The sequence below is a fragment of the Peromyscus maniculatus genome, chromosome 8 (assembly GCF_049852395.1).
Source record: "Peromyscus maniculatus bairdii isolate BWxNUB_F1_BW_parent chromosome 8, HU_Pman_BW_mat_3.1, whole genome shotgun sequence".
In the NCBI taxonomy this organism is placed as follows: domain Eukaryota; kingdom Metazoa; phylum Chordata; class Mammalia; order Rodentia; family Cricetidae; genus Peromyscus; species Peromyscus maniculatus.
The window spans coordinates 36,233,815-36,250,892 of record NC_134859.1 but is presented as its reverse complement, the minus strand read 5'-3'; the positions used below and the strand labels follow the sequence as shown (position 1 = coordinate 36,250,892).

The 17,078-nt window shown below is 43.8% G+C and overlaps 1 protein-coding gene across 19 annotated transcripts in view; it reads right to left on the bottom strand.

Moving 5' to 3' along the window:
• Window positions 1-6,216: 6,216 nt before the first annotated feature.
• Cdkl3 (cyclin dependent kinase like 3) overlaps window positions 6,217-17,078 on the bottom strand; it is an 87,725-nt gene continuing 76,863 nt past the window's right edge. For all 19 annotated transcript variants that reach the window (XR_013053273.1, XR_013053268.1, XR_013053264.1 and 16 more), the window contains one exon: window positions 6,217-6,499. Coding sequence is in view for 8 of the 19 variants with exons in the window: in XM_076578332.1 (XP_076434447.1) it covers window positions 6,434-6,499 (66 nt within the window). In the remaining 11 variants the exon portion in view is untranslated. The remainder of the gene's footprint in view (window positions 6,500-17,078) is intronic.

The window sequence follows — 17,078 nt, the reverse complement described above, 5'->3', positions numbered from 1 at the left end:
ACAACTCAGCCTTAGGAGCTCATGTGATGCCACCACACGGCCATGAAGCCGCAGGACTTGCTCGCTGGCTCACTTTGGGTCTTGATTTGCTGCAGCACGGTGCTGTATTCCTGTTCTTCCCTCTGGGGCTGGGAATATCACTCAGTGCCATTGTGTGTTGGAAGTACTTACTTTTGTATTCTGCGAGGTCTCACAGGTGAGAGATTGCCTTGAGTCTCAGAAGAAACTTGGGATTTCTCAACAGTGGTGGGACATTACACTATGTGGAATATTCGGGTTGAACTAAATGCACTTGGCATCAAGAGATGGCCATAACTCTTTGTGGGCCTGTGGCAGAACGCTATGATTTAAGTCTGAGATGTGCCCCACAGGCTCTTGAGACTGTTGTTTCCCAAAGAGCTGGGATTGTAGGCATGTGCCACCATGCCCAGTCAATCTCAGTGCTTGTTCCCTAGCTCTTGGCACTATTCGGGGAGACTTTGGGACCCTCAGAAGGTAAGCCAGGCTAGTATAGCTCACAAGGGGCAGACCTTAGGCAGTAACAGCCCAGACTTTGGTTTCGGCTGCTCCTGCCCAGCCACACGCCTCCCCTACCTTAGAGATGTACCCCTCTGAACCCATGAGCCCAGATGAATCTTTCCTCCCTTGGAGATTCTATCAGGTATTTTATCATAGTGCTAAGACGTGGAACTACTACACAGTCCACTGAGCACAGTGCTAAGACACAGAACTACTATATAATCCACTGAGCACAGTGCTAAGACACGGAACTACCACACAGTCCACTGAGCTTGGGTCCCAGCAGGGAGGCAGGCAGTCCAACAAGCAGACAGATCATTTATTAATCATGTCCCCAAAAGAGAGGACATTGCTTGGTGACATTGGGAAAGTCTTTCTGCAGAAGCTGATGCATGAGCTCCATCTTGAAGGAGAGCCCGGAATTCTCTAGCTGAGAAGAGAAGAACTGTTGAAAAACCATTCCTTTTAAATCATATCTAGTCTATTCTCAGTGCTTGGAGAGAACACAGGAAACCATGTCTATGTTTGTTTACAATGTTAAGGTGTCAAATTCTTCAACCCCTGTGTGCATGTGCCGAGGCCAAGAGATTTTTTCCCCCTTGAGTCTGTTTTCCACTCTCTTGTCCAGATTGGACACCAGATCCTGCCTGCTTAGTTTGAGAAAGGCATTTTATCTCTGGGGCTTTGATCACATCAGAGCTTATATTTAAAGCATGAGAGATGAGAAAAGACCGCAGCTATGCCCTTGACTCTGTCTCATGGTGGCACCACCCTCCTCCTCTCTACGGAGGACTCTGGAAGCCAATCCTTCAACTGTTGGTGGGAGTCAGAGCTGGTCAAGCCATGAATAAAACATCTTAGCCCTCTAATTACTGAGTTAGCCCTTTTGTCAAGGGTTCATCAGAACCTCCCAGAGGGATGGGGGTCCTGACCCCTCATGTCTGTTCTCCCTGTGTTTGCTGGTTAGCTTCCTCCTGTGTCCTCTGGCTCAGACACCCCAGGGAGTTCTGTGTGGGCTTCAGGCTCCCCATAAGGCTGCTCAATTCTCAGCTGTTTTCACAGAGACGACACTCTCTGCCGCAGACTGACTCCTAGCAGACCCATACTCTGAACAGCCCCTGGGAGCCATGTTCAAGGCATCGTGTGTGTGTGTGTGTGTGTGTGTGTGTGTGTGTGTGTGTGTGTGTGTGTGTGTGTGTGTGTTTTCCCGAGACAGAGTTTCTCTGTGTAATTTTGGTGCATATCTTGGATCTCGCTCTGTAGACCAGGCTGGCCTTGAACTCGCAGAGATCCACCTGGCTCTGCCTCCCAAGTGTTGGGATTAAAGGTGCATGCACCACTACTACCCGGCTGTTTTGCTTTGTTTTTTTGAGATAGGATTTCTCTGTGTAGTTTTGGTGCCTGTCCTGGATCTCACTCTGTAGACCAGGCTGGCCTCGAACTCTACATCACACACATCCACACCACACACGTCCACATCACACACATTCACACCACACACATCTACATCACACACATTCATACCACACACATCCATATACAGTTGTGTCTTTCTGGGTTTTTTGGGTTTTGTTTGTTTTAAGGTGGGGTCTCTCTATATAGACCAGGCTGGTCTCAAACTGGTAATTATCCCATCTCAGCCTCTCAAATGCTGGGATGACAGGTATGAGCCACTGTGCCCACCTTCCCAGCTTGTGTGTGTCTATATACTCAGAGGAATTGAAAGCTGAGTTCGTACTGTGTAGCCTGCTTTATTCATTTATGGATCACAAGCACTGCCTCGTGTACTTAGTTACCATGTGACAATCACATTTTCAGTTACTATCTGGTTTTCTTTTCTTTTCTTTCTTTCTTTTTTTTTCTTTTGGTTTTTTGAGACAGGGTTTCTCTGTGTAGTTTTGGTGCCTGTCCTGGATCTCGCTCTGTAGACCAGGCTGGCCTCGAACTCACAGAGATCCATCTGGCTCTGCCTCCCAAGTGCTGGGATTAAAGGCGAGCGCTGCTGCTGCTGCTGCCGCCGCCGCCGCCGCCGCCGCCACCACCACCACTGCTGCCGCCTGGTTACTATCTGGTTTTCTAATATGTTAATATTCATACAATTCATAATGCATGATCTTGGCCCTTAAATTGCTTCCTATTTTCATTTCTGTATACAGTGCTGTGGTAAATGTCCTTGCTTATAAGCTTGTGTCTCTGGTTCTATTTCTTCAAGACAGATGCCTAGGAGTGGCTCATCTCTACTCTGCTGTTGCTTTGCTAATATTAGGTATGCAGAATTGCATCATATTTCCTGGCTCATGACACATTCTCATAGTTGACCAGTGGATGGTCCGATCTTATTGATTTAGGCAACAAATTTATTAATTTAATAATGTAATCAGTAACCAGTATCTAACCATAGCCTGCCATCTCCCTTTCCTTCCCACCCAAGGGCACCATCTTGATCTATGTTCATTTCCTTGCTTTTCTTTTTATGTTGTTTCAGTGTTTCTTTATGTACTCCTGAAGTATAATTTTTTTACAAATAGGGTATCATGTTGTATGTAATTGTTTAGGACTTTTTCATCCAGCTATATCACTGCACATTGCTGTGGGTTATTCACGTTGATGGATGGATACAGAGGCATAAATGTCCCAGGGCTCATCATCCTCTCACTCTCCCATGGATGACAAACACCATCTCCAAGGCTTTGCTCTTCCACACAGCACATCTATGACGTCATCAACATCTCCTTCACTTGCACCAGCCACAGACCAGACCCTCTGGATACTCATTCTCGTTGTTCATACTTCTATGGCCTGAGAGCCCCGCTGTCAGGCCACTCTCCAGATGGAGAGAGCAGTTTACTCCTCTTCAAGGAACATAGTGTGCACCTTCCCACACTCTTCTTAATGACAGGATCATTTAAGCCATTTTGACCATCTCACGGACAAAAGGTGACCTCTCCTGGCTCTGTGGCCAGGTCCTGAGTCCTCTTGAAGCTGAGAACAGGTTTTTGGTTCTGAGAATTGCCTCCAGTCTGATAATGGCAGTGATTTCTGGGACGCATTTCCCAATGGTTCAGCTGCTTTCCCATGTGCTGAGAGGAGTGCCGGTGTTGGAAGGAGGCTGTGAGGGGAGCCGGGGTGGGAAACGTGCCCAGCTTACCACAGTGGAAGATTGTCCCCTGGTCCCAGCCCCTGCCAGTGTCAGATCACTCCTAATGAAACAGGCATTCTCTCTCCCTGCTCACTATCCTAGGAAAGCCAGTATAATGCTACCCTTTGTTCTTGAATTGATAAATTTAAACCTGCTGCTATGCTCTGCGGTAAAAGAACTTTCTATTTTGGGCTTGGTGACATAGCCAAAACCGAGCAAGAGCTGCGGGCTGCAGCGTGAGTTAATAGCTTTCTTTAGGGGAGAGAGGATCCACCAGCAAAAAGAACCTTCCAAAGCGCGGCTTCTGCATAGCAACACGCAGCCCATCTGTCTATCTTTCTGCTGACAGATGTATTTCAAGACTGAAAACTAAACACTACTTAACATTCAAGAGAAACTGGGGGACTAACCCTGAACTGACAGCTACCCCTCCTTCCTGAAAGTATCTCCTGTAGCTAAGGCTGGCCTTGAATTCCTGATCCTCCTGCCTCTACCACCCCAGGCCTGGGATTTACAGGCAGGAGGCCACCATGCTCAGTTTGGATTTCTTAGTCAAATGCATGAATTTGCTGATGTCCTCTGTGTCCTTAGCACTCAAAAGGCACTGTCAAGGAAGACAGTTCTGTCCCCAGGAGATTCCTAGTCACCAAAAAAAAAAAAAAATGATGCTAAGTTGAGGAGTGTCGGAGCACCACCCAAGAACAAGTTCTTCTCGACTAGTCTGCTTCTGTGTGAGACACCCGCCGTACTTGAGTAGGGGTCTCCAGAAGACTCAGGCACCCAGAAGGGGCATGCTCAGATCTATCTAAGCCTGGCACCAGTTAGCACAAACCCAGGTCTGGAAGAAACAAAGTGTGAGTCCTGTCACTCTCTCTTGTTAATGTTCTCTTATGAGAAGTTTCAAGTGTGTCCAGAAGTACAGATGACAATGAGATCAACTCTGTTAGCTACTGTCTGGTTTCAGTGACTATCAACATATGTCAATCTCATTCCATCCATACCCAACCATTCCCCTGACATTAAAATAATATCCATTTTAAAGCAAACATAGTCCTTGTCACTTTATACACTTTATATGTACCTGTAGGAAACACAGACTTTTTTCTTTTTTTTTTTCTTTTTTCTTTCTTTTTTTTTGGTTTTTTCAGACAGGGTTTCTCTGTGTAGCTTTGCGCCTTTCCTGGAACTCACTTGGTAGCCCAGGCTGGCCTTGAACTCACAGAGATCTGCCTGGCTCTGCCTCCTGAGTGCTGGGATTAAAGGCGTGTACCACCACCGCCCGGCCAGACTTTTTTCAACAATTACTGTATTGAGGTTGAAAAAACAATGATGTATTAGTGTCATCTAGGGTCAGAGGGCAAACTGATCTGGTGTTTCTTGTTCTTCACTGACTTACTGCAATAGTGTGGTCTGACTCAGAGCAAAGCAATGCTATTTGAGCAGCTAGAGTGGGGTAGATCTGTAACTTGTAACTGCAGCACTTTGCAGGCAGAGGTAGGAAGACTAGAGAGTTCAAGGCCATTCATCCTCTGTTATACACAACAAATCCCAGACCAGATTGGGCTACTTGAGACCTTATCTCAAACAAACACAAATAAAACAAAAACAAAACTAAAACACACAGGCCCACAAGATGGCTTAGCTTGGGGACACTTGCTGCCAAGCCCAGGGACTTACTCGATGGGAGGGGACCCCGACCTCACATCGCAACACTAACTAACTAAAGTGAAAACACACTAATACCTCTTGCATTTATGGACAGAGCTCATCGCTAAGGCCAAGCAGAGAGCAGGATCCAGTCTTTCTTTATAGTTTTAGTTACTTTTAGTTTGTAATTTTTGGGGGGTTTTGTTTTTGTTTCTTTTGAGACAGGGTTTCTTTGTGTGACAGCCCTGGCTGTCCTGGAACTCACGCTGTAGACCAGGCTGGACTGGAACTCACAGAGATAGGCCTGCCTCTGCCTCCCGAGTACTAGGATTAAAGGTATGCACCACCACTGCCCAACTAGTCTATAATTTTCAAAGTTTTAATTTGTAATAGCATCCTCCACCCTTGCCTTTACTTATTTGTATTTTGTTTGTTTTTTCCTGTTTGAAACTGTCTTACTCTGTAGCCCAAGCTGGCCTCAAACTCATGAATGAACTTCTTGCCTCAGCCTCCTGAGTCCTGGGATCCCAGGTATGAGCCACTGTGCTTGGCTAGTTGCTCTTTCTTATCGCGAACTTTCTGGTAGGACCGAAGACAACAGGTCTTTTACTTGGATGGCTAGTTAACAGATTACTCCAGTCTAGCACTTTAGAGTAACCACCAGTTTATCGCACACACTGGAGTCTATGGGCAGGAATTCAAAGGCGGCACTGTGGGGGTGGCTTCTCTCTGTTCCATGCTTATTTGGGGCCTCCGCTGGGAAGATTTGGAGTCAGCAATGATGTCACAGATGAGATCTAGCAACACCTGAAGGTCTGATGACCCCCGAAAAGGGCTGCAGCCGAGCCCCGACACGGCCATTCTTTATGGCTCAGTTTTCTGACAGCAGGGTGGATTCAAGAGAGTCAGACTTTTTGTTTTGTTTTGTTATATTTTATGGGGATCAAAGTATTCCAGCCAACAAGCCAGAGGCTGTATCGTTCTCTGCCACCACATCTCAGAGCTTAGTGTCAGTCTTCCTGGGCTCTGGCAGGTGAATGTCCCGAGCCCTCTCCAGTGGGATGGGTCAGACTCTACCTTTAGAGTAGCAAGACCCCAGCAGAGCGTGGGGGATGACCAAGTGGGCGGTCAGGATGGCCAGTTGAAGTTGCCTCTCTTGCACCAACCAGGAAAGATGTTGTAAACGGAAGAACCCTGGGGGAGGAGAGAAGAGGAAGTCAGGCATATTCCCACAGCTGTGCACACTGCACCCTGGACAAGGGGCTGACTGGGCTGAAACTCGGTACCAACTGTGTCCCCATCCCCAGGAGGAACAAGGGTATTCCCCGCTTCATGTTAGACCCCACAGGACGGCAGGTTCCCACTGGACTGCAGCCGTTAGAGGCATGTGTCTTCCTGACACTGGGCTGTACATAGGTTGTGATGGAGCATATTAGGTCTTTTGTGCCTTAAGCTAGACAGGCTAGTTAACCTTAAAACTTGATGTTGTATTACTTAAACATTGTTTTAAATTATATGTGTGTGCTTGTGCATGAGTGTGTGTGCCCAGAGACCAGAAGAGACCATCACATCCTTGAGAACTAAAGTTACAGGAGGTTGTAAGCTATCCAGTATGGGTGCTGAGAACTGAACCCAGGTCCTCCACAAGAGCAACAAGTGCTTTTAGCCTCTGAGATCCCTCTCCATCCCTCAAACATTGTTTTTAAATGGTATGCACTTTTAGCTTGCAGGTCTCACACTTGTTATTGCTGTATTGGTTTCGCATGCTATAGCACTGTCTCAGAAGTTGAGACAACGTGTCCTAATGTCCAGGGACCCCGACCTGACCCACCTGCTGTCAGGCTTAGCTAGACATAAAATATGGACATAGAATTTCTAGGAAACCAAGCCAAACATAATTGAGGATTTTCTTTCCTTTCCCTTACTAATTTTTTTCAGGCCTCATTAATTGTTAGCATAGCTTTTGTATTTGGGATAAATATAAGAGTAAGTATTTACAATCTTCTTCTGGGTGTCAGGAAGCTAATAGAAAGTAATTTCCTAGGAGCTGAGAGATGGCTTAATGGTTAAGCCATAAAGGCTGCTCTGCCAGAGGACCTAGGTCAGATTTTCAGCACCACATGGCGCGCTCACAACTGCCTATAATTTTAGTTCCAGGGTATCCATCTGGCCTCTGCAGGCACCAGGCATGCATGTGGTGCACAGACATACATGTAGACAAAATACCTATACACATAAATAAGTTACATAATTAAAAAAAAATAAATTTCCATGCATTAAAAAGATGCATTTTCAATTATGTGAATGTTGGGGGACAGGCTGTGCATGTGTGAATGTAGGTCCCTCAGAGTCCAGAAGAAGGCAAGGTATCAGATCATCTGAAGGTAGAGTTCTAGGCTGCTGTGAACTGCCCAGCCCAGGTCCTCTGCAAGAGCAGTACATGCTCTTAATCACTGAGACGTCTCTGCAGCCCAATTTCTTTTTTTTTTTTTATTTTTTTTTTTTATTTTTATTTATTTATTTTTTTTATTTTCTGAAATTGAACTTTATTACCAAAACCATACAACTACTACTTATGATCCATAATCTTCAATATTATTATGAATAATTGCACATATTCTTGAGGACATACTGTGTGTTAAATATAATGTGTATCATATAACTCAATCTCATGAGAGAGTGGTCATGAATATCCCCATATGAAACACATAAGACATGAGACCAGGTAGATAAACTGACTTGTTGTTCAACCAGATATTCACACTGATAATTGGTAGAATAATTTGGGATACAGTCTAAGCGTTCCTAGCCTTTTTTTTCTAAAATTAAAGGACAAGTGCTTGACACTCTATTCTGAATTTCTTGGGTATTTATGGCCTGACAATTTATAGGCATATTTAACCACAAACTGATTGGAATGCTATGTATTATCTTATTTATGTTTCCTATTTGGGGTAAAAGTAAATATTATTTAGTATTCACATGTATTTTATATAATACACATCATATATCTACATATGGTATATTATATATATAAATACAAATTACAATAATAAACCCAAGTATTTATATATTTTTGAATTTTTAGAAAGACAAAATAATAATTTGAAGGTACATAAAATTAAGAAACCAAGCTATAGCAATAAAGCCAGCAAATGATATACTGTGTGCTTTCTTATATAAGTCAGAAGCAAAGTGCATCCTTATTTTGCTCTCTACACCTTCATCCCCCTCTTCACCACACATTAATTTCCATTGAGGAAGTGGTCTCTGCTTGGTTATCATGTAGTCCCAACAGGAATTGGGAAAGACAACTAGATCTTCCCATTCACCTCTCACTACCATCACAGGATCTGAGCTTGTTCATTGTCCATTCCAAAGGCTTTATTCTCCAGCACCAGCTTTATTTTTGTTTCCCACAACTATGAAGCCAACATCTATACCAACCAACAAACCGTTCTGTTTCCCAGTCTTTCCAAACTTCTTGATATGTGTCATTTTTAATTAGCTTTTTCTTGCTTCTAGTGACTCTCCAGGGTCTTAGAAGTTTTAGAAGTCCTCACGGTGCTCACACAACCACAGTGAAGGCAGAAAGCCATGGTTTGATCCTGCTGGCTCTGTATGGCAGTACTTTCTTCACTGGTCAAACCTTGAGTTATATTGGTGGAGAACTCGACTGTCACACCCACTCACAAGTATGCTGACTTGCATAGAGGGTGAAATAAATGAGGTGCAGCATGACATTTCCTTTTCTTATACTCTGAAATGTTTAGAAAGCACATACTTTGACAGACACACAGCTGAGGTTGGAAGAAATTCTATGAAGGAGTGCAGAGGGCAAATGTCCAAGAATCAGAGACCCATGCTCAAGTCAAGGAAATGCCACTTGGAATGGCGCTTTCCAGGACAACACCCTGGGCAACTCGACTTTTGCTTGAGTGTATTTCACAGCTTCATGTAAATGGTTGTGAAAATCTGAACAAAATATGAGCAAATCAACTTCAAGGACTTCATGTAAATGGTTGTGAAAATCTGAACAAAATATGAGCAAATCAACTTCAAGGACTTCATGTAAATGGTTGTGAAAATCTGAACAAAATATGAGCAAATCAACTTCAAGGACCCATTGAAGACCATCCCAAATAGGTACTCAATAGCTTGTCTTTTAGGTGATTCTAGATCTCGGTAAGTTGATAATAAAAATTAACCAATTCATGTCACAGTCTTATTGAAAACATTAAGAGGAAAAGGAAAGGAATAGATGGGATGGAAACAGAAAAGATAAAGTCAAATTATTCTTGCAGATGACATTGCGGCGGCTGCAGCCTGCAGCCCAATTTCTAAGCATTTGATAGAGCAGAATAGCATCATACCCCTCACACCTGACAAGGGCAGGCAAGTACCAAAACACTCCCACAGAAGCTAAAATTCTCTCAATGAAGCCTGCAGTGGTGGCACACGCCTTGAATCCCAGGATTCGGGAGGCAGAGGCAGGCGGATCTCTGTGAGTTCGAGGCCAGCCTGGTCTACAGAGTGAGTTCCAGGACAGCCAGGGCTGCACAGAGAAAGCCTGTCTTGAAAAGCCAAACAAACATTTCTCTCAGTGAGATTATCAGAACACTCTGATAACACCGATAAAGGCAGAAGTAAGCATCCGGGTGAGGAAAGCCTCGAAGGGCGTGGTCTGGCACTTCATTTTTATTTTCGTTTGAAATTTAATGTTTTTTTTCTAATTCATTAAACCTCAGATAGAGAGCATTCCTCACATTGTATCAGTTCATAGCACATTATACTGTAATCAGTCCATGCAAGGCTCCTGTCATTTTGTGTATTAGTATGTCTGCATGCATGCACACATTACATTAGTATGTGTGGATGCATGAATCTGTGTATGCATGTAGTAGTGTGTGCATATGCATGCATTTATATATACACAAATGGGGCATGCATGTATTTGCCCCATTCTTTTCTCTGGCCTTCTCTTTCAAGTAATCATTCTAATACACTTGATGTTTCCTGGCTTATATGTGTCCATGTCAGGTGTGTACTATGGCTGGCATGTATTTTCATTTATATGAACAATACTAAGTTACATATCTCATTCTGTCTTCTTTTTTGTTTCCACCCCTCAATATGTTTTCTAGGCCTGCCCATGTTTCTATTTGTACATTTCATATATCAGCCCAACTGCTGAACGACCCTCTGTAGTATACACCCATGGTGTTTGTCATCTCTGCTTCCCTAGTCATGGGTACCCTAGTGCCTCCAACGTCTCTTCTCAAACCAATGCTGACAGGAACATATCAGACCCATATCAGACTCCCATGGGACTCTTTCTCTCTCTCTCTCTCTCTCTCTCTTGGTTTTTTGAGACAGGGTTTCACTGTGTAGCTTTAGAGCCTGTCCTGGAACTTGCTCTGTAGACCAGGCTGGCCTCGAACTCACAGAGATCTGCCTGCCTCTGCCTCCCAAGTGCTGGGATTAAAGGCGTGTGCCACTGCCGCCCGGCTCCCTCTTTTTTTTCTTTTTTTAGTTACATTTTTTTCTAACTTATCATTATTACCATATGTTCATGTGTGTGCATGTGTGCATGTGTGTGTGTGTGTGTGCATATGTGTGTGTGTGTGCATAGGTGTGTGTGTGTGTGTGTGTGTGTGTGTGTGTGTGTGTGTGTGTGTGTGTGCTCACATGTGTGGGCATACAGACGGTGCACGTGGAGGTCAAAGGACAGCTTTCAGGAGTTGGCTCTGTCCTTGTACTTGGCTGAGGCAGGGTCCATACTCAGGAGGCTACAGGTGAAGGCTTCTCCTCATTGGCCCCTTGCTCAAGATACCCTTGGCCGAGGCCAAGGGCTTAGGGCCAGCGCTGCCTCCTGTTGTCTTGAAGATGGTGGAGAACCATGGCCCCCCTGCCACTACTACACGCTCCTGTGTGGACCTAGGCGACACAGGAACCACATCTGCTGAGCAGCAGCTCCAAGTGGCTTTGCCATGTGTGGAGACCTGGCCCCGTGCCACCCCTGTTTGCCCCTTGCTAAAATCCTGTGACAGAAACAAATAAGAGTGGTTTCCACCCAAGGACACCAAAGAACAGGCTTGGTTTCAGCCATCTGGTGAGCTTTTAAAATGGGTCAGGATTGAGATCCAGCAGAAATTCTTATTGACTGTACAGACACATTTAAGCCCTCTTAAAATGACTGTGTGTGGAAGAGATGAAATATCTAGGCATAAAGAAAGCTGCTGTTACTTATTTGATATTTGTATTGATTTATTTTGCCTTTTTGAGATAAGATTTTACTCTGTAGCCCTGGCTGGCCTGGAACTCAGGGTCTCCATTCTCAGCACATCCAGTGCTAGTTTTACAAGTGTCATTTATCCTTTCTAAGGGGGTGGCTGTAGCATAGCTTGGTCCCCTCCTTGCAGAGGACCTGAGTTTTGTTCCTAGGACCCACATCAGGCAGATCACAGCAGCCTATGACTTCAGCTCCAGGGGATCAATGCCTCCTTCTAGACTACATGGGAACCTTCACTCACACTGAGAAGTCCCATACAGAGTCTCTAAACCAACGTGCTGGAGAATTGAACACCAGAGAGGACACCTGACGTCCCTACAGTTCCATGAGCTCCTCAGAGTGAACAGATGAGTGTCCACACACCACCAGCAGGTTCCCTGCCTGGGGTCAAGCCCTGGGATGAGAAAGTTTTCTGCTGTTGCCTTGCCAACAGCCAGGGACTCCTAGCTCCACATACCAGGCTTCTGAGGTCTTGATGAGTCAGCTCTGTTTCCTCCTCTACTTCCTTACCACCAGCCTAGCTCAGTTTCAGCCTGGGACCAGGCAGGGCAGACAGTATCACTCACTCCCCACGGTGATTCATTTGGTTGATTCAACAGCTTGCTTGAAAGACAAATTACCTCCAAAACACTATTTGGAATCCCAAACTAGAGATCATAATTCTCAAAATTTGCCATTCTAGAAAGCAATCACTTGATCCCCCACAGCCTCTAAGAAAGGCCCCAAGGTTGAGGTTGGCTGTGGTCCTGTACTGTGGAGGAGACCTGGCATGACCTCATGTCAAGTCCCCGTACACTGAAGGACTTTGGATCATGTTTAAGATAATGCTATGACATTAGCTATAGTATTTTCTACAACTTTATGATAAAAGAGGACAAAGAACTGTAGGAATAACTGAACCACCTCTCGCTCCTTTTTCCTCCACCCAAGACCAGACTATGCCACCCCTCTTTGGCTTTTGGACACGGCCTCATGTAGCCCAGCCGGGCCTCGAACTTACTATGAGGCCTTGAACTTCTAGTCCTCCTGCCTCTGCCTCCCCACTGTTGGGATGACAGGTCTTTGCCCCCATGCCCATCTATGTCAACTTGACACAAACTGGAGTGACTTGGGAAGAGGGGATTTCAATTGAGAAAATGCCCATATCAGACTGGCCTGTGGTGCATTTTTTAATTAACAAGTTTAATGAACAAAGTAAGGCTAAGGTATGGAAATCTCCCAAGGATATAGATAAGAGGTAGATTATTGAATCTACTCTAAAAAATATAGAAATGACAGGATAAAAGGGTAGATTATTGAATCTACTCTGAAGAGAAAAAAGAGGGCATAGATATAACATAAAAAGGTAGATTATTGAATCTACTTTTAAAAGGCAACTACTAGTTTTAAATAATTTACATTGGATTGGATTTGTGTATATTGTATACAAATTATGTATATTGATACAAATTTGATATTGATTTTGTTAGAAAATACTGTAAATATATTTCTAATCCTGTTCAAGGTATTGTACCTATACAGTTCATTTAACAATGTAATGCAAATTGCTAGTCCTTGAAAGTTATTATTACCAACTAAGTTGGATATAAGAAATGCAAGTTAATAGTCATTACAATCAAACTTGTAGTCATATTAGGTACGTTTTCAAGGTCAAACAGAAATATATTTTAGAGAAACAGTTCATCTTCAAACACTTCAGAGATCTACAGAATGTGGCATTTATGATGTTTTAATAACACAGATTCTTTTTTTATGACAATGAGACATGTCTGTTCCTAGCAGCACCAATATACTTCAGAGAAGATGATGGGCATTGAAAAAATTCCATATGCAGTTTACTTTCTTTGTGGCAAGTTAGCCACTGGGCAAGAAAATGCCCTTGTCTAGACTGCTGACAGTATGCTGTCCAAAGTACACAAGCAGGATACAAAAGAAAGAACTGCCTAACTTTGCCAAGACAAGGTAGGAAGGCCGTTTAGAAAATCCTGCTTTGAGCTGGGCAGTGGTGGCACAGGCCTTTGATCCCAGCACTCGGGAGGCAGAGGCAGGCAGATCTCTGTGAGTTCCAGGCCAGCCTGGTCTACAAAGTGAGTTCCAGGAAAGGCACCAAAGCTACACGGAGAAACCCTGTCTCAAAAAACAAACAACAACAACAATAACAACAACAACAAAAAAACCAACCAAACAACAACAAAAAAAAAAAGGGAAGAAAGAAAAGAAAATCTTGCTTCACAGATGAGACTCTCAGATACACTAGGCCTGTAGGCCAAAGATGGATGCCCCAACATTGCAGAGAAACCTTTGGTGACTGTCCAGGCAGCCAACTGTTTCTGTCATTTCTCATAATTTTTTGGAAGTTGCTTGTTTGCACTTGCTGCTTACTTAGGTAATATTATTTCCTTCTTGGTTCTCTGAGGGAGTTGAAGATTAGGTAGTTATAGTTTTCCTTGTTAACAAGTTCAGAAAAGAAACTCACTAAAGATGTGTAAAGTATAAGATTGAAAGACGTCAAAAGATAGTTTTTGGTTGGTAATACAAGTTAGGATAGAAAGTGAATTAGGTACAACATTTTGGACTCACCAAAATAGGATAAATAATGCAGTATTTTCTCTGAATTTGTCACATGTTAATGGACTGCACATTGTTAATGTAACTCGATTGTATATACTTATTGTACTTATTGCATATAGTTTTTCTTATATTAGTTGTAACCTTCTTTTATTATTTTAGACAAAAAAAGGGAAATGTAGTGATATATTGTGTACCCTAATAAACTTGCCTGAGGATCAGAGGACAGAGCCAGCCACTAGATTAGACATAGAGGCCAGACAGTGGTGGCACAGACCCTTAATCCTATCATTAGTGAGGCAGAAATCTGTCTGGATCTCTGTGAGTTCAAGGCCACACTGGAAACAGAGACAGGCAGTGGTGGCACACACCTTTAAACCCAGTACTGGGAAGCACACAGGCCTTTAATCCCTGGAAGTGACGGCAGGGCGGAGAAAGGTATATAAGGCATGAGGAAACAGGAACTAAAGCAGTTAAGCTGAGACCCTTTCGGGTGAGGACTCAGAGGCTTTCAGTCTGAGGAAACAGGACTGGCTGAGGAGTTGGCGAGGTGGGGTCGGTTGTGGCTTGCTCTGCTTCTCTGATCTTTCAGTTTTCACCCCAGTATCTGGCTCTGGGTTTTTTATTATAAGACCACCTAAGATTTGAACAACAGTAATTAATGTGGGAGGGCCCAGCCCATTGTGGGTGGAGCCACCCCGGCCGGTGGTCCTGGGGTATACAAAGGCAGGCTAAGCAAGGTGTGCGGAGTAAGCCAAAAAGCAGCACTCTTCCGTGGCCTCTGCAATCAGTTCCTGCTTCCATGCTTCTGCCTTGAGTTCCTGCCCTGACTTTCCTGGAAGATGGACAAGTTGCAGGATGAAATGAACCCTTTCCCCCAATTTGCTTTTGGTCCTGGTGTTTATCACAGCGATAGAAACCCCAACTAAGACACTGTCTTTAGATTATTTCTATTTTGCAGGAATTAAACATGCTGTGATCCCCTAGTTTCAGAGAGGAATACTATCAGTGTCGGAATAAGCTCAGAGATTTTGGACACTGAACCCAGCACCAGATAATCACCATTTTGAGAATATTCACTTATATTCTTTGATGTCTTATCTTATTCTTTTCTTTTCTTTTATTTTATTTTGGTTTTTCGAGACAGGGTTTCTCTGTGTAGCTTTGCGCCTTTCCTGGAACTCGCTTTGGAGACCAGGCTGGTCTCGAACTCACAGAGATCCGCCTGGCTCTGCCTCCCGAGTGCTGGGATTAAAGGCGTGCGCCACCACCGCCTGGCATCTTATTCTTAATATATCATTTTCTAATCTTCAAGACACTATAGTATTCAGTCAGGGTCATAGGATGAGTGCTGATTGGGTAGAAAGCCCTGTAAAGAACAAGAGAAACCGAAGTTAAAGCGCTCTGAGCAGACAGTGGAAGGTGAGGAGAAATGCACACATAACTAGACGCCGCTCAGTCAGCTCAGGTCAGTCCAGGCTTGACTGAGATGGCTGATGGGCGAAGAGAATGCCACACATGAAGCTGAGGTGTTCCTGGGCACATGAGTCTCCGGAAACAATCGCCAGTAGTTCTTTTTCTCACAGCACTGCTATGAGATTTAATACAACCAATCCTGCCCTCTACCTAAAGAGTGATCACTGAAAAATTATGTGTATTTTCAAACATGCATAATATGTGTATATACATATATAATTAAACAAATGTAACATGTATAATTTCAAACACCTATAAAGGTCATAATTACTCACTAATTTATGTAATATAGTGAATAGTATAATGACTCCATTTCCCCAGGCAAGGTCCCATTATCTGGCTCCACAATCATCAAACTCAAAGCCATTATTACTTTTCTGCATCCTTCGTGACACTCATCCTGGGATATTCTGAAGTAAATCCCATGCATTAGAATCTCACTTGTAAATATTTAATATATGTCTCTAAAACATAAAATTTTGCCAGGCAGTGGTGGCACACGCCTTTAATCTCAGTCCTAGGGAGGCAGAGACAGGCAAATCTCTGAGTTTGAGACCAGCCTGGTCTACAGAGGGAGTTCCAGGACAGCCAGGGATACATAGAGAAACCCTGTCTCAAAAATCAAAACAAAAACAACTCCTCCCATCAAAACAAAAAAAAAGGATAAAATTTAAATTTTCAATTTGATCGCTTCTATACTTAAATTAGTAGCTCCATCATATCCAGCTGTTTTAATTTTAGGCAGCAAACAAAACACTGATGAAGGGACAGCTGTAAGGTGCAGGTCAGACGGCCCTTCTCCATATGGGTGACACCTGACTACTTCAGACTGCAGAGCTTTTCAAAATCTGCATCGACTTTGCCCAAATCCCCATAGGCATTAATTTAAACGAAGGGCATGTCAGATCTGTTGCTAGGACCCCAGGCTGGGTTATGAGATTTCAGGAAGTCCAATGTGTGTTACTGTCTACACTTGGGGTGGGAAGTCATGAGGACACACTCACCACAAAAATATTAGAATGTCTGTCTCTTCATGAGCAATCCCCTTTGTGACACCATGCCATGGTGACACACATTACCTCAGAGTGACACACAGCCCAGGAATGTGAGCAGCACAGAGGGCAAGGGTGTCACATGTGCATCTAGAACACAGGTAAGAAGCAGCAGTCTGTGAGAGCTTTGCACAGTCCAATTTTGTTGGTTTCTGTCTCCTTGGAACTAGGAACATGCGCTTATTTGGCATGTAATAACAGTGCCATTCATGAGGAATAGAAGAAGACAGTCATGCACATAAAGGGTTTTAGTTGTGATACAGGTATGCACGTTCCCATACTCCTTGCAAGGATTGGTGAGTGAGCCCTAAATAAGTCTGTTCATGAAGCACCTGAAGATCCATGTGCAAAAATTTCTCTAGAACAAATTCCCATTTCTTCTGTT